This window comes from Accipiter gentilis, chromosome 23, assembly GCF_929443795.1.
Source record: "Accipiter gentilis chromosome 23, bAccGen1.1, whole genome shotgun sequence".
Classification (NCBI taxonomy): Eukaryota; Metazoa; Chordata; class Aves; order Accipitriformes; family Accipitridae; genus Astur; species Astur gentilis.
Genome location: NC_064902.1, coordinates 8,218,640 through 8,236,141, shown reverse-complemented (window position 1 = coordinate 8,236,141; position 17,502 = coordinate 8,218,640). Strand labels below are relative to the sequence as shown.

Sequence of the window (17,502 nt, the reverse complement as noted above, 5' to 3'; positions counted from 1 at the left end):
GCCCTTCTCTGCTCATCTTGGCTCTTGGGAAGAGGACACAAGGGTGACAGCCAAGACACAAGCACAGGCAGAAGAGAAACACGAAGACATTAGCGGAACAGTGAGGAGGTGGTTCGCCAGCACCCAGCCTCCAGCAGCTCTGTGGGATGCCAGAGGCAAGCCTAGGCAGAGCACAGAAACCCTGTGCCAGGCTCAGACCTCCCCCCAGGGGTGCCACACAGGCTGGCCACCCTCCCCTTCAGCCCACCACCCAACAGACGACCAGATGGTAACACCCAGGGCTCCTGAGGAGGAGCTGCAGAAGACATGTCTGCTGGTCCTCTCCGGCTACTGTAGCTATGGCACAAAGGGATACAAGGAGGTCTGGTCCTCCACCAGCCAGCGCCCACGCTGAAGCTGTGAGAAAGACACTCGGACCAAGGCACAGCACAGCGTACAGATGAAAGGAAGGGGGTGAGCGGAGCGCTGCGTCGAGGAGAGAGACTCCGGGATGAAGTCTCATCAAGGAAGAAGCAGAACCACAGAAAGGACAAGTAGCACTGGCAACTTATTCTTCATTCACCCACCGAGAAACAGAAATAGGATCATTTTTGGATGTATTTCTTTTGGAAATGAGCCAAACTGGCAACTAGAATCAAAGTCTTCAAAAAGTCTATACAAAGATGTATCATACAAAATGTACAGGAAAGTTCTCCAAAAAAAACCAGACAGACAATACAACAAAAGGAGAGCAGAGACGGTGTGAAACCACAGCTAACAGGTCCTGCCCCTGCTCTGGAGGGCAGGAGTGGCATCTGGACAACACGCTCCAAACACAAAATACATTACACTATATACAAGACCGTATAAAGATCAGCATCCCCTTTGGTCTAACCAGGAGCTCTCCAGCATGAAGTTGGGGCAGTTCAAACAATCTGCTCATGGAAGTGTTACATGCCGAGAGGGGAAAAAAAAAGTTCAAGGGAATGAAATGGTCAACTCTAAACCATAACCAGAAAACAGCCAGGCCACCAAGGGTACAGAGTTTAACAGTCAATTCTGGCTAACAAGTGCTTTGTGGGCCAGAGCGCGTTACTCCATCTCCGTGAAGCGAGCGAACATGGCTTTCCGCACTGCATCTTTGTATGAATCTGCAGTGGAGACACCGTAAGAGCTGCCTTTGGCTCCCAAGCCAGCTCCTCTCATTCGTACTTGGGCCTGCAAGGGAAGAGAGACACACTTCAGCTCTGCAGCGAGAGGCCACAGCACCACGCAAGACACCGTAGAACAACTCGTCAGTCCAGCCAGCTTCTCAACCTCCCCTGGGGATACCACACAGTCATAAACACTGACATCAAGAGATCAAGACTGCACACATCATTCCACACTTGCTGGCTTCACACTGCTCTGACCCCACCCCAACGGTAGCCAAAATAAAAGTGCACAGAACAGTTCCCAGCAGCATAACCCAGAGCGCAGACAAAGCCAGGAAAGCTAACAGCTGGGAGGAGGGGAGCCCACCCTAAGCAGCACTGGGGTATGCAGCTCGAGTCCAGGCCCACTGCCCCACCACCTCAGGAGTGGACTTCTGAAGGAAGGAAGCACAGCCCTACTTGTCCGAGTCCCAGCTCTGCCCCAGCTCTAGCATCTGACAGGACAAACAGGAGCAGCAGCTAATACAAGCAAAGGCAGCTTTGCTGTGGATGGCAGTTTCTTCCACAAGAGATCTTCCCAGTGAGTGCTTCTGGATAAAAAACCAGAACGCACCAACCTCACCAAGGAAGCATCCATCTCTACGTACCTCAATGGGTGCCGTGATGCCCTGACATTTTCTTCCCAAGCCTGAACCTTCCCTCCAGCCCATGGCCTGCAGCATCTTGTTGCCTATATTACTGTTGTCAAGGCCATCTTTGGTGGGCTGCTCGTAATTACTGCAGGAAGAAGAGACGAGTTAACCTAATTGCTCATTCTGCATTGAAGCAATTGCTGAGGAGCTTTCGGATACATACACTGTGCCAGCATCATACACCTTCTTGCGCTTTGGCTCAGGGGGCTCTGGGATGCCGTACTTCTCCCGCCTCTCAGCTGCTCTGTCTCTGTATTTCATCTGCATGAGGTAACCAGATTTAGTACTGATTAAAGACACTTTTGTTCATTTTTGAGCTACGGAAGTAACGTAAACACCTGCTATTACAGAAAGGTGTCCACTACAGCCTGCTAAAACATGGCTTGACTACCACCACAGGAAGGAGAACCTCAAACTCCAGTCCCTGGAGCACATCAGAACCTGCACTGGGGTTGGAAGCACCAAGCCCCAACACCTGCTGATTAGCTGTTTATTGCCACTCCGAACGTTTCTGGTCCCAGTCTGGCAGCCCTGAGCTGGAGGTGGAAGGACCCTCCCCTGCTAAGCAGTAGCTGTGGGATATGGGACACTTCTCTCCATGTAACAGGACAGCTCTGAACCTTGACCCAAGAAGGCGTTGGCTTACAAGGATTATCTCAAGTGACGTGTGTCAGGATAAGGAGAGCTCAACATATCATCTGTGCAGGTTTTCCATTAGCTACTCATCTGCTCAGCTCAACACTGACCTCTCTCTCACGCAGCTCCAAGGCTTCAAGTTCCTGCTCTGAAAGCTTTGATCTCCTATAGATATCCATGTTTTGCTGAAACAAGACGAGATTCACATTAAGAACATGAAACGCACAACAGCTCTTTTTACCCAAGTAGCTGATTTTTGGGAGAGCAACAATCCACCTGCAAATGTATTTGCTTTAAGAGGAACAGTCTTCCAAAGAGCAACATGCATCATGGCTTTGGTTTACACACTGAATTATGGCAACCAAGTACCTTCCTGACAGCGTACTGCAACTACCTTGTGCAAGTCAGACAGCTGCTGGTGCCGAATCAGAGCATCTTTGTTTGGGAACTGCCTTCTACACAGCAGACAAGCCATCTTCTTCCAGTCAGTCAGCTTCTCTTCCTCATTCTCCATTCTTTCCAGTAAGTCCTCATCGTTGTCGCTATCACCACTGTAGGCAGCCACAAGGCCACGCTGGAAAGGAAGGACAGTGTTAAGGGAGTGCAAGTGTCACCACAGTTCAGAGGAGAGCCCAGGAAGGGAACACAGAGGCTGTAGATGGGTTTATGGCACAGGAAGGGCATCACACTCTCATTACTAAGGATGAAATGCAACTCAAAAGCACCACACATTACAGTGGCTGCAAGACTTAGCTCCCACTAGCCAAACAAAAATTTGAGTACAGTGTTTTTAGAAACCTCAAAACCTCAATTAAGCTGTTGAGGCTAGAAGCAATCACAGCTTTTCTCAGTGTATCTCAGTTACCCAGCCTACTGCACTTGCACCAGACCACTGTAACTACCAAAACCTTTTACAGAGGATGCCATGGGAATCCAGGTTGGAAAGCAAGAATGTGCTAGACCTCCTTCAAAGTGCTTTACCAGTAACTTTTTGGAATACCTCTGTAAGGTATCTCACACTCACCTTCAGTGGATTTTCATCGTCCCCATTTTTCATCACCTCTGGCAAGATCTGCTGTCTCTCAGACAAAGCTCCCTAGATGAGACAAGAAGGTCATGAGCACCGAGCTCTCTGCCATACCACACCCTGCTGCACACTATTGCCAGCACCTTCACCTTTTTCTCAAAGAGGGCAAAGCCTGCATCTGCAGCTGCTGACTCTTTCCGTTCCTCCTCCCTGGTGCTCAGCGGCTGGAAGCTGTTCTTGAAGTTCTCTTTCTGCTTGTTCAAACTCTTTGCCCAGCGCTCCATGTCTTTAGCAATCTGAAATCCAGAGTGGTTTGCTCAGACAGCTCCCCTCACAGTTATCAATCTCCTATGACACAGACTCAATCTTGCATACAGTTGCCAGAACAAGTCAACCCACTACCTTTTATTTTTAAATCATAGGACACTGGATGTAGTGCAGCTGTTTCCCTGTATACAGTGTTCAAAGACACCGCAGCTTGTTTGCTTTACTGTATGAACCCTTCTTATCAATCTAATCCTCTAAGTGACGGCTCAGTTATACTCCCACTGGTCCTGGCATAATTCCATATGCGTTCCTCCTATGTAGAGCCTATTTCTGCACTGAAGCCTTGCCAACTCCACCTCTTCTCAGTGCTCTACAGTGTCTGCAAATTGCAGGCATGCACCCCATTGAATAACCTAGGATTTCCTTCATCATGAAAAAGGAGAACTATTATATCATTCCACAGAAGGCTTTAGCCCAGTTACAATCCCATTTTGCCTTTTACCTGTTGAGCTGTTTTACTCTTAGGCTTCTCTTTCTTCTCCTTCACTTCTTTGGTGGTGGTTGTGGTAGCTGTTTGTTGGTATGCGATACCTTCCGCAGCAGGCATGTAGGTCTCCTTTTCGCCATCCCAGTAAAGGTACTGCTGGGTTAAGGCATTGTAGTAATACTGCCAGAGAAAGAGAGTCAGACATTAAACACCTCATACAAGCTAAGCATCCAAGGGAGAACCCAAGCAAGCTTTCTGATTCAGACTACCACATCAAATGGGAAGGCATTTGGCAGAGTCCAAACAAGCTCCAGACTCCACAAAGGAGTCAAAAGGCATGAAGCGGCTGAAGCCTCTGTCTCTAAACACAGGCATTCTGCCCAACAGCACTATAGAGAACCTTTTGCCTCTCCCCAGAGACGACCCACCAAAGCCCAGAGCAGAGTGCACTTTGCTGGGCACTCTGCAACAAAATAGCTCAATTACAGTGTCTGTGACAAGTGCTAATCCTATATGGGCCAAACTGTGAGAAAAATAAAGGAAGGGAGAGAAAAATGAAGGGCTACACCAGACCAAAGTCAAGTCCCAGCCCTAGGCAATCTGCTGAGAGTTACCTGCTATATTCGGTATTTTGTGCACTTCAGAAAGTTAATTTCACTCATATAATGAGAGATAGGGAACTAATGGACCTTAACAGTTAAGACAGGTAGGAAGAAAACTTGTGTTTACCTGTGAATTAGGATCATAGTAGAGCCCTGTTACAGGATCGTAGTAATATCCTGAAGATTCATCATATTGGTAGGTGGAAGTGTCAGGGACAGCTGTAAAGAAATTAGCGTGGGACATGGTCATTCCAGTCAAATTCAGACAGGTATCTTTCTACATTTCAGGTAAAATTCTGAAATTATTAGCAGCCATGACAGCAGACATGCCTGTAAAGGGCTCATAATCAACCGTGCATGATACACTCTCCAGGGGACACCTTCACCACTGACATACAGTGATAGAGCACTCGGCCAAAGACAAGCCTCTCTCTTGGTATACAGCGACAAGATATTTGTCCCCAAGAGCAACTCTCAATGGCTTACCGTACTTGGTTCCAGGGACTACACCAGTCGGGGGAGCCGTTTGTGCCTGAGTGCTAGTGGTAGGTGGTGCTGATTGTGTCTGAAAAAAATCCCAAACCAGGAACCTCAATTAAAAAATCTGTCACCAAGGCATAAGAAAACAAGGACAGTGAGCCAAGCATGAACAGCCCACACCACCCATAAAACAGCTAGCTCCTCTTCACCAGTACACTTAGCACTCATCTGTAACAAAGAACAAAACTATCACAGTAAAGAAATGGCAAATGACTTACAACCAGAAGCACTGTGACTAACCCGTGGACACTCAGCAGCTTTGCTGTACCACCCACTTTAAAGAGCAAAGGCCACAGCTAAGCCAGGTATCCCACATAACCCTGGCATTGAAAGCAAGGGGTAATTAGCACTGTAATTACCGGAGAGTCAGGTGAGTTTGTCTGTTGATTATATAACTGAGGACTCTGGGACACAACTGCAGCTGTGGTGGTAGTGACTGGAGCTCCTGCCAACAAAGAGCAATAATGGATAAGCCAACTAATTTCTAAAACAGTACTTCATCTTTGGGCTAAAATTACTTTGTTTACAGTTTCAGCTCCTAATTCCAGCTCCAGAAGCCAAACAAGGCAATAAACGTTCAGAAGGAGACAGATACACAGTGGGTAATTTCTACCCAGACAAGGAACAGTTTCCTTTTCAGGAGGAAATATTTTGCTCCCAAAGTCAGTGATTCCTGGCCTCCGAGAGGTGCTAGCACTATAGATTTGTCTAAAGCTGCTCACACAGTTCTCATGAGTTCAATGCTCTTGTCAATAGTCTGAAACAGAGGCTGCTCTCTCATCTTGCAGACTAGAGGTCCCACTTGAATGGATTTGTTATGGCTCTCTAGTAACACGTACTCATTCAGACATCCCGAGAGCAAAATGAGCCAAGTCTCCCTTTACCCAGCAAATGAACATAAAGGCTAAGGTAAAATATCACTATTGCAAAACTATCATTACAAACAACAGGATCTCCCACATGTCAGAAGTATTACCTGATATGGTAGCTGTGTCTGTGTCCAACACTCCTCCTTGATTTTGGTAGTACTGCTGATAATCCTGGGAGTACTGTGAAGGGAAATGAATGACAATGCAAGATGAGCAGATGCCCACATTACAACCACCTACCGGTTAGAGCACAACCGCCACTACTAACCTGAGCATACTGTGTGTAGCCATCCTGTCCTGACTGGAGGTAGCTGTAGTCAAGGGTGCTGCCTTCTCCAGTCTGTGGCTGAAATTCAAGCAGGTAATTTTTGTCAGAGTCAGATAAGTTACTGCATTTGAGAATTTCAACACTGCTTAGGCTCCAGCCTAACTGTCAGAGCAGATCTGTCACAGCAGCTTTGGTCAGTTCAACCAAGCAAGTGGGCAGCAGCGAAATAATATGTGCTATGTTTTCATCTTCAGGAAAGCACAACTAAGAGCAACAGCCTCCAAATCGTACCTGAGTGGATGACCACTGAGCTGCAGCAATGGCTGTACTTGCCACAGAAAAGGCGCTGACTCTGTTACCATCTGGGAGAAGCAAGTCTCTGTAACCACAAAAATCATGCATCTGAGTAAATATTGCTTTTTTTCTGAACTGTCTCCCTAGGCAAGGAAGTTGAGTCTGCCCTTACACGTGGATTTCTTGGCAGTTACAAAACATTCTGATTGTAATGAATGAGCCAAAGCACTGTTTGGCAAGTAAAGGAACTTTAGGTTCATTGTTATACAGTCAATAACAAGTCACTAGGTCTCCAAGGAAACTAGCATACTGTGTACACAAGCAGTTACGATGTTATCTTCAGAGGACTGGAAATACGGGTGGTAGGAAACACTGCCTTCACTCTCCTCATGCACAGTGAAGAGCAGGATGCATGCAACAACACTTAAGGGAAGCAAAACTTTGGAGTGACAGTAATCTTAATAAACGTCTGAGTGACAACAATAAATCTCTAATATAAATGCAAGGGCGGAGGGAGATAAAAAATAGTAACTGCTATCGCAACTCACTTTCTGGCACTCTTTGCAAAGTCAACACCAATTGTTTTGCCATCAATTTTTAATGGTGGCTGAAGACTCTGTAAAATCTGCAGCAGTTGAGAAGCATCCTACAACAAGAAATACTCATTATTACAAAAGGCAGGTTACTGAGGAGGATTCAGAAGTTCCCAAAGCTCCAGCTTTTCACATACAGCCACTGAAAGTAGCTAAAGCTGTAACAACATCTACATCTCCTCATACTATATGCACGTAGAAGAGCACAATGCAATCAATCACAGCCTACGTGCAAATAGTGCAGGTTTCCCATGGCCACTGAGTATTAAACATAATCTAAAATCTTAGCTTTATCAAGCAGATGTTTGCCCCAAATTTCTCCAAAATGGCGGTCAGCAGAGACTGAGATCAGGCACCTGTTTTCATCCAACTGTTCCACTCTGCCTAAAGTAGGTCCAAACAGATCACGTTGCTGATTGAGTTTGATATATGCAAGAACACAGATTTCACCACCCTTCAGGGACCCTGTCCCAGTTTTAACCTCCCTCACAGTTAAGAGGTTTTCCTTGTACCTCACTGCAATTTCCCATGTTTTAATTTATGGCTGTTGCCTACTGTACTATCCCTGTGTAGCCTCGAGAACAGTATGTTTCTGCTGTCCCTACACCCTCCCACTGGATGCTGCAGAGAGCAGCAAGATCCTTCTCCTCCCCCTTCTCAAGGTGGAAGAAGCCAAATTCTGTGCACCTTCTCCCACATTATATGCGCCAGCCCTTAACTTTTGTGATCAAAATACAACCCCAGACCACTACTTTTGAAATCCAAGCATGAAGAACAGCACTCTGCTACAAAAATAGCTTTCCGATGTGCTCCAACATCCTACCACCTTCTTTCCAAACTGCAGCTAATAATGAAAGGCTTTGACACAGAGTGTCAATTAACCCTTGGTGACCTGAGATGGTCCTTCAGACAGCTCAAAGGCTCTAAACGCTTCAGCTACAGAAGCACATTAAAAAGCTGTTTCTCTCCAGCACATCAGTAAGGCCCTCACCATGGCAGAAGACAGCTGCACAAACGCAAAGCCTCTATTTTGCTGAGTCTGCTTGTCTTTGATAAGACGGATATTATTGACTGCCAGTGATGCATACGGAGACAAGGCAGTCATGATGGATTCCACTACTGTGTGAGGAGCAATGTTTCGGAGAATGATGGCTGAGGAGAAAAGAAAGTATGACATTAGCTGTGCACATAACAGCTTTCCAGAGTACTTCAAGTTCTTCAGTGGGCAGTCTGAGGTACAGGAACGATTTTAGTACTTGTGTTTACATTTCACATTATACAATAAGTCAAAGATAACTTACTATCACAGTAATAATCCACAGACTGAACGGCTTCTGCTGCTCCAGGTGGTACCTCCTGTTCCGAATCTTCATAGAAGAGGAAAATACTTTAGTCACAATACGGCTCATTCACTCAAACTCAGCATTTCACAAGCCAGCCTAGGACCCACAGTAAACTCTTCTACAAAGGACAGAAAGTTTCCCACAAAATCAAACGCAGCCAGATATCAACGTAACGTACCGAATTTGTCCGCTCCACAGCGGAAGCATTTTAGCCTCCTTCTGAAGTTGTAAAGGCAGCACTATGAGGAACAAGAGAAGCCCAGTAAGAATTCGGGTAATTTTTAACAATGCTGGCATTTGCAAAAACTAGACATTCAAAGTAACACAACAAAGCTAAATCCACCAGAATAACCAAGAACAGCAAAAGCCACCCTTGTCTGTACCACAGCTGCTTTTCAGAACATTCCAGCTACCTTTTCCCTAGTCCTCCTGAATTAGTTATTTTAACTGTATGGTTTTCAGTTACAATCCCAGGCATAGTAACTACTTTAAAAAGCACAATGCTAAAATGAAAACACAGGCTGGAAAACAAGTTACCTTTATGGGCAAAAAGCTGAGTAAAGCCCAACAAAACAGCCTGGTCTTTACCTTACTAAATCATCTGCACTTGGGGGGCGGTGTGTGTGTGTGTGTCAAACAAAGAGCACAGAGCAGTATGTAGCAGATCAGCAGCAAGTCAACATTAGATTGCTCATCACCCAACGACTTCATATTCCAGTATAGCTCACTGCCCAATTTCTGTGTCTTCTGGGCCAACACCTGTCACTCTGTCTACTTTACCACCAGAGCTACAAAACCTTTTAATTCCTGCATCTTACTTATTCCTATGATGTCATACAGACCAGCAGTACAAGCGGATCTGAATCGTGTATCACTTTGTTCAAACCACTGAGATGGTGAAGAGCGCTGAAGCAAAGACAAACTCCCTCTGGTAAAAACATGCACTATACCTTGTTGCAAAGCCAGTCCTCAAATTTAGGCCTGGGGTTGCTGTAGTGCATCGCAATCTGCTTCCCTTGAATCACCAGCTTTTTCTGCAAAAAAAGTGGTTTCAATTATTCCTGTATCGAGGCACATATGTCCATTTTCCCATGGCAGAGCACCCTTCGGAGGAATCAGTGCTCCTGAATTAAATGGACAACATATGGGGAGGATGTGGAGGACAACCACCGCCACCTACACCCTGCCCATCCAATCCTGCAGAGAGGAGGACGAGGGCAGTAAGAGAATGGGATGTGGAGCAAAGATAAACGGAATCAGGGAGTGTTGAAAAAGCTGGCAAACACTAAACGCTGACATGGAACCACAAAGTGTCTCGAAGGAGACAAAGTCCTAACTTGCTGTGTTCAGGACTAACACGTTTTTTGGAGTCTCTTTGCCCCCACATTTCTATTCACTTCTGGTATAGCACTGAGCGACTTTTTAAACATGTCCTTAGGTGACTGCTTCACTTCTTCCCCTACTCCAAATACCCCAGACCTCTTAACAACCACATTTGGATTACATTTCCAAGTACTTTCTTCAGAAATGTCCCTTTGAAAATACAGTAATTCCTCCCAAAGGGACCCTGCTTAGACTTCTTGGAGGCTGGATTACAAGTGCCATCAACTGAAATGTAACTCGGAATTGTCTCCTTTGACTAATGCATCAGTTCAATTGGAAGCCTGCACGAGAGGTTTGTGTTCTTCATTCAGGCAGGAGCTCTCCAAAATGAGTAACTAGACTGCAAGTAAGCTTCTCCAGGGGTAGGAAAAGTTCATAATGCTTTCAGCATGTCCTCTCACTCTGAGTTTAGAGGATTTGGGAATTTACATCTATTTAAGAAGCCTTGACTCTCAGCCTCACACTTTGCCAAGTGTGGGTATGCAGAATGCCCTTTCAAAATATGGCCATCACACACTTTAGTCAAACAGGTGGAAGTATGTCTATGGAAGCACGTATTAGAGGCCAAACCCCAGACATTTTAATAGAAGAGCTATTTTTTATAGCAGGTTGGCTTACTGCAGAGGTACCACAGAAGTGCCAGGACCGGTGGCTTTTCTGTTAACAGGGTCTGACATAGATCTAGCACGTAGCATGAACAAGGCTCTCACATTCTGCACAACTAAATAGGGCAAAGCCATTTCTCCTACCGGCAGGAGGGAGGGTTGGAGGGCCCAGCACTCACTGGATATGCACACATAGAAACAAAGCTGCTGGCATAGTTGCAATACATCATTCTTTCATCTAACAGTCAGCAACCGGGCTGCTGGGGAGATTCTACGTTTTCCCTACTACTAGGGTGGCTGGTTACCGGAGTGAATTTGAGTATCTTTCAATAAATTATGCATCAGTACAGCTTTGTATATATTAAAATTATCTCATTTCTGAAAATATGCTCAGCATTAATTCGATATAAATCTTCCCACTGTATCCACCAACCCTACTGAGCAGCATGTCAGGAAAACAAAATTTAACGCTGCTCTCTGGCTGGGGAAATCACCCATCATATGGGACACGCGAAACCCTATTGCAGCATAAGGCACACAACAACTTCCATCTGCTGGAACTAACCACCTATGAATCCCATTACGGTGCCATTTCTTTATGCATAACACCAACAGAGCAGAATAGAATTCCTCATGCTGCCCAGGGACCTTCACATCAAATACTTGGTTGCAAAAAAATAAATCCCTTGATACACTTTGCTCACTTTGAGAGTATTTTTAAGTTCTGTTGTTAAAACAGATTATGAATATTCAAAAAGGAGCAAAAGCAAGTGAAACTGTTTGCAGTGCAACAGGAAAAATCTCATTGGAAAAGAAATTACAGGACTCATCACATTTTGGCTCCTTATCAAGTCATACTCCAAAGCCAAAATACACAGCATAACATATGTGAGACCCCACTCTACCAAATGTAGTTGGAATAAAGATGCTTTTCCTCTAGAAGAGCCAGTTCTCCCTCTTTAACTGGGGGAACACACTATTGCCATGAACTGACACTTCTCTTTCAGGATTAATACCAATGTAATGCAGAGATTTGGTGCTTTCTCTGGCAACAGAGAAGGAAACACCAGGTGGAAATAAGTTAGGAATTTCTAAGGACTACCTGCTAAACCTTCATGAGCCAATTAAATCGAAACCAAGTCATTTACAACAATGGCAAGTTTTACCAGGGAGTGCTCAAAATAGCCAATTTTCTCTTCTAATTTTACCTGATATTTTGTCCTACTGTTACAAATTTTAATATATACAAAGCTTTTATTCTTTTAAATCACTGTTATGGAACAAACCACTCCTTCCACCTTTTTTTTTCCCTTTTTTTTTTTTTAAACTGTACAGACTTGTTCCATTTTCAGGAATATCTAGACTTGGTGAGTGAAGCAACCTGATTGGCTTCCATCCAGCTGGTAGCATCTTGAAAGTGATAAAACTCCACGAAGGCGAAACCACGGCTTACACCTAGAGACAGCATTCAGATATAGACGGGATACTTGTGTTAGTCAGTTCCTTTAAAACAGGTGAATCTCTCTCCAACTGCTTCATTACTTCATGACAAAGCAGCTTTACAAATGCGACGTCAACTGCTGGGATCTGCTCGTTATTTTGCCATGGCAAGGAACCAAGCTCCCTTAACTGGCTACATTTCACTCGATTTGAATCCATGTTTAAAGGTAACCATGCAACAGACTACAAACTATTAAATGGGTTTATACTAGTATTACTTACCAATACCTGTTAACAAAAACCCCTGTAGACAGACTTCTTTTAACATGTTGACCAGCTATCTAAAAGTCTTCCAAAAAGCCACATTCCTTAGCCATGGCAAACCTTTTATTTTTTTTTTTTATTGCATGTGCTTGCAGTTTGGGGACAATTCTGGATACTCTTTTGGGCTGGGGAAGAGGAAGGTGATGTCAAAAACTGGATTAAGAGCTCTCACCTGTCTTTCTTTTCATCAGCCTCACGTCTGCAGGCTGAGGACCTTCAAAGGACTCAATAAGCTCGCGAATCTGCGTGAGATTTTAATCAGACAGTTAAATTTTCACATCTTGGCAGACAGCTAGTACAGTCACAAAAGCAACCTACCTTACAGTACATGGAAGAGGTACACAGAAATACAACGTTCTCAACACTATCTCAAGAGAAAAAGAAAACCTTTACAGAGAACCCAACAGGAGACTGACAAGCACCAGAGAACCCAGTCTTTTGCTACACTAAACCAACTGTCACCTTCACTTGGGCCACAGAAACATCCAGAATCTGAAACCCTACAATCTTGTGTGCCAAGGTTATTTGTGCAAGATTTGGCAAATACTGTGCTTGCTCCCAAGTTTTTATAAAGAACACTGCTAGCATGCCTCTCCCTGCATATCTAAATAGCTCTGGCTTCTAACAAAGGAAAACAAGATGACTATACTATGAGGCTCCATGATGTATGTATTCTTAAGCCTCACGCTACAGTACTCATGCTCTAACAGTTCCCCTTCTGTTTTCAGGAGATTAGATTTGTGAAGAAAGTATCATCACAGAAAAAGCTGAAGAGACATCAGCTCTTCAGCCATAACTAAGCTGCTTAAGTTGTGGCACAGGCTATATAAATTACCATGGAGAGGCATGTAGGAAAAAGAAACACTTTAACAAATTTTTTAATGTCAGACCAGAAGACAAAAGAAGGTTCTTCAGCAGCTCTTACAGAATTCAAACTACATTACATACAATAGGGCTGCTCAGCAGACTCAAAACTGATCTTAAGCTCCCTGTTTACATGCTGACTGGAACAGACATCTCCAGTGCAAGTAGCTGTTTTTTCAGTAAAAAGGTGGAAAAGGCTGGAAAAGTACATACACAGTCCTAAGTGTCACAGTAATGTTAACAAAACAACTAGTAGTTCCAAGATGCATCATCCACGCTCTAAAGATGAGTCCAGTATTAAACTTTCCCATAAATTATGCTGCAGTGATTTGCACAACTGTAGAGCTACAACATTAATAACTCAGCAAAAACTGTTCTGAAGTGTTCTGTGTAATGTCTGACTAGGTTGCCTCATTTGGATGCAGGAGCCTACACTTTATCAAGCACTTATAAAAATATTAGACCAGCACATGAAGACTAAAAAGAACACTCAGTATTAGGAGGGTAGTGAATAATCAAGAAAGGAAAAGGCAAAAAAAAATTCTACTGCAGATATGGTGCAAAAAGAATCCTCCATGTTAGCAATCAATGCACAAAGATCTCAGAAGCAGAGGTGGAGTCTGCCTGAAAACAAACTGGAATAGCTTGGCTTTTACGGGGTTCTCCCTCACCCCTCAGATTAACACTTGTGGGCTTCTATCTTGGTAATCAAAATAATCCAGCAAGGAAGAAAAAAATTTAAAAATAATAAAAAAAAGAAAGCTCAAGGCTGATCACCTTCAACATCTTTCTATTTAAGAAGTTAGATAACCATGTACCAAGCTCATTTGTACGTGCTCCGTCAGTTCCACAGCAGCCATTTTGTGACTTCCACAGCTGTACCCACACAAAGCAGCTTTGTGCAGGGCATACTCAGCTGAGGAGCTCGGTGCCTGTGTTTAACCCCACCAGTCAGAACTTCTGGCCCCAATAAAGACCTGGAAAAATTCAAGTAAGTACCTCCTCTCTGTCTCTCTCCCCCTCCCCTCTCGGGGTGCAGGGGGTGGGGCCGGTGGGGGAGAAGAAGAAAAAAATCTGCCTCTTCCCTCCAATACAGAAAGAAGCAGGTAGTTTAAAATCCACTCTTAGGGAAAACATCCAAACATGCATGAAAAAAAGACCATTCACAGATTGTTCCCTTTGAAAAAAACTGGTTAACATTCAACTGACCTCTGTTACTTAACAGTCGACAGTTTAAAGCCTTTTAGGATTCAAAATGGCAGCGTGACCAACACAGTGGAGAGGGGGCCACCATGATGCAGCTTTCAACAAAATGGCAGCAGCGACTACCACACAGACCTGCCAACACAAAGCCACAGACTTCCCAAAGTGCAAGAAAAGCAAACCCCCTCCCTGGCTACTTACATCGTTCTCTGTAACCGTGATAGGAAGGCCACGTAACATGATGGTTTTACTTTCTTTCTCATCGTTAATGTCGTTCCTGTAGTCATGCTCTCCATAGTCGCCATCAGAATGGTATCCATCTTCTGATTTGTCACTGTTCCTGCGCTCCCGTTCCCTCTGAGAAGCCAGCGCCCAGAATTAACCACCGCAATTTCTAGCGGTGTGCCCCCGCAATCCCATAAAAACAAACCGTAACCAAAACACCAACTCCCCGTACGACCATCTTAGGTTTGGTCCTGACGGCCGCAGGTAGAACACCAAGGTCAACCCCCCCCCCCCCTTCGCCCTAGCGAACCACCAGGATTCCAATCCTGGCACCGGGGACAGGGCTCCCTAGGAGGACTCATACCGGGACCGCAGGCTGGGGCAAGGCCACCAGCGGCCTTCCTGGCCCCATCCCCCCTCCCCGGGATGGCCAGAGCTGCCCCGTGCTGCACCGTTCAAGGGTCCGGCCCGGCTCACCTCAGGGCTATCATAATCGCGGCTATCGTAGTCTCTGTCATAGTCTCGGCTGTCGTAGTCTCGGCTGTCGCGACTGTCGTAGTCTCGGCAATCCCGGCTGTCGTAGTCCCGGCAATCGTAGTCTCGGCTGTCACGGCTGTCGTAGTCCCGGCAATCACGGCTGTCGTAGTCCCGGCAGTCCCGGCTGTCGCGACTGTCGTAGTCCCGGCAGTCCCGGCTGTCGCGACTGTCGTAGTCCCGGCTATCGTAGTCCCGGCAGTCTCGGCTATCACGGCTGTCATAGTCTCGGCTGTCGTAGTCGCGGCTATCGTAGTCGCGGTAATCATCGTAGCGGTCACCGCGGCGCTCCTCACTGGACCTCTTATAGTCAGAGTCCCTGCGCCGGCTCCGTGACTCCCGCTCATCACGGTCCTCCCTCTCCACGATGGACCCGTAGCGGCCGCTCCGCTCCGTCCTGCTCACGCTGCGGGGCACACCGGGCCGAGCTCAGAAAGAGAAGAGCTCGCAGCGACCCCCCCCCATCGCCCACCCCGCGGGGCCGACCGCCCCCTCCCCTCTCCCCCTCCCTCCTCGCCCTCCCACCCACGCTCACCGCTTGTCCGAGCCCATGACGCTGTCCACGATCCGCAAGCACTCAGCGCAGCGCTAACCGCCACCCCGGGGCGCCGAACACACGCACGCAACCCCTCACTCCCTCGCCACAAAATGGCGCCGAGGTGACTGGCCGTCTTCTACCCAGGAGGCACCGCGCCCGCCGCCTGGAAGTTTCCAGGCGGTGCGCAGGCGCAGCGACGGACGCCAGCCGCGGGGCACGCTGGGAGTTGTAGTGCGGGGCGTGCGGCCCCTCAGCCGCCCTGGCTGGGAGTGGGTCTTCTGGATGGGTTTCTCCCCACTTCCCCGTGCCTTCCTGTGGATCGCAGGATCACGGGAGGGTTTGGAAGGGACCTGCAAAGATCATCCAGTCCACCCCCCCTGCCATGGGCAGGGACACCTTCCACTAGACCAGGTTGCTCAAAGCCCTGTCCAACCTGGCCTGCAACACTTCCAGGGATGTGGCATACAGCCTCTCTGGGCAACCTGTTCCGGTGCCTCACCACCCTCATCACAAGACATTTCTTCCCTATGTCCAATGTAAACATATGCTCTTTCTGTTTAAAACCATTGCCCCTTGCCCTGTCACTACAGGCCCTGATAATAAACCCTCCATCTCTTACAAGCCCCTTTTATATACTGAAAGGCCACAGCAAGGTCTCTCCGGAGCCTTCTCTTCTCCAGGCTGAACAACCTCAACTCCTCCAGCCTGTCAAGATATTAAATAGTACTAGTCCTGGTATGGACCCCTGAGGGACACCGCTCGTTACTGGCTTCCACTTGGGACGTTGAGCCATTGGCTATAGGAGTGGGAAGTGGGGAAGCTCTGGCGAGGGTGGTGGGCCCATAGAAGGACCCTTTTACCTACGGGTCCAGGCATGGACAAGTAAAGACAAATGTAAAGAAAAGGGAGCACTTTGGAAGAACTTCTCCTTCCCCAGGCTCAACACCATCCACCACCTCTCTTTCCCCCTCATGGTCTCCACCTGCCGTGTTCTCGCCACCCTACACTCAGTCCTTCCCCATCCCTTTGGCGAGGCAGTGGGTGGCACGTGGGGTGGGACCTTCTGGTCTCCTCCTGCCACTCCTTGCTTCTTCCTCATCTCGCCTGGCCTGGCGAGGGATCCTCAGTGGGATGCAGTCCGTTTTGGGGACTACCTGCCTTGGTAAAACTACATCACTTTTTCTGCCCCTGCGGGAGGACGCAGGGCTGCCCCTCGCCTGCGCTGCCTTGGGCTGACATGGCTGAGCCCAGGTGCTACAAAGCCACCGATGCTCTGGCTCCAGCAGCATCGTCCCCTCCATGTCCCCAGCAGGAAGGGCAGCTCTGCCTCCTGCCCACGCCACCAGCTGTGCAGCTGCTCCTGCCCGGGGTCGTTCGCTTCTTACAGCGAGGCAGCTTGGAGGCAGGAGAAGGCAGCGATTACTGCGAACCCTTCAAGCAACATTCGAATGCCAGTGTCTGTCCTCCTCCCTGCCTGATCCTCAGCCCTGCCTGTCTGGCGGAGACCCAAGAAATGAGATTTAACATGCAAAATGATGCAGGTGTTAACCCTTTCAAGACTGTTTTCTCCATCCCAGAGCATGGCGAAGGGGGGCTGGCTGGAGGGGCAGCCGGTGGCAGGGTGGTCACCCCTTG

General features: G+C 47.0%; 1 protein-coding gene across 1 annotated transcript; it reads right to left on the bottom strand.

Moving 5' to 3' along the window:
• Positions 1-579: 579 nt before the first annotated feature.
• On the bottom strand, positions 580-16,021 carry RBM5 (RNA binding motif protein 5). The gene is made up of 24 exons (XM_049827099.1): positions 15,865-16,021; positions 15,273-15,735; positions 14,772-14,927; positions 12,676-12,745; positions 12,121-12,194; positions 9,702-9,785; positions 8,930-8,990; positions 8,710-8,775; positions 8,400-8,560; positions 7,364-7,461; positions 6,813-6,900; positions 6,522-6,599; positions 6,361-6,433; positions 5,744-5,829; positions 5,331-5,409; positions 4,972-5,063; positions 4,258-4,422; positions 3,638-3,784; positions 3,486-3,557; positions 2,856-3,035; positions 2,572-2,646; positions 1,989-2,086; positions 1,781-1,910; positions 580-1,197 (listed from the first exon to the last, which is right to left on the bottom strand). Exons 1-24 carry the CDS (start codon positions 15,879-15,881, stop codon positions 1,072-1,074), a joined length of 2,739 nt encoding a protein of 912 aa, XP_049683056.1. The 5' UTR covers positions 15,882-16,021; the 3' UTR covers positions 580-1,071.
• Between the last annotated feature and the right edge of the window lie 1,481 nt (positions 16,022-17,502).

Excerpts from the sequence above, each read along its gene's own strand:
- RBM5 (XM_049827099.1), bottom strand. Across the intron at positions 14,928-15,272 it reads GCGATTATGATAGCCCTGAG|AGGGAACGGGAGCGCAGGAA; the intron begins GTGAGCCGGGCC and ends CTGGCTTCTCAG. Across the intron at positions 5,830-6,360 it reads AGACACAGCTACCATATCAG|GAGCTCCAGTCACTACCACC; the intron begins GTAATACTTCTG and ends CTTTGTTGGCAG.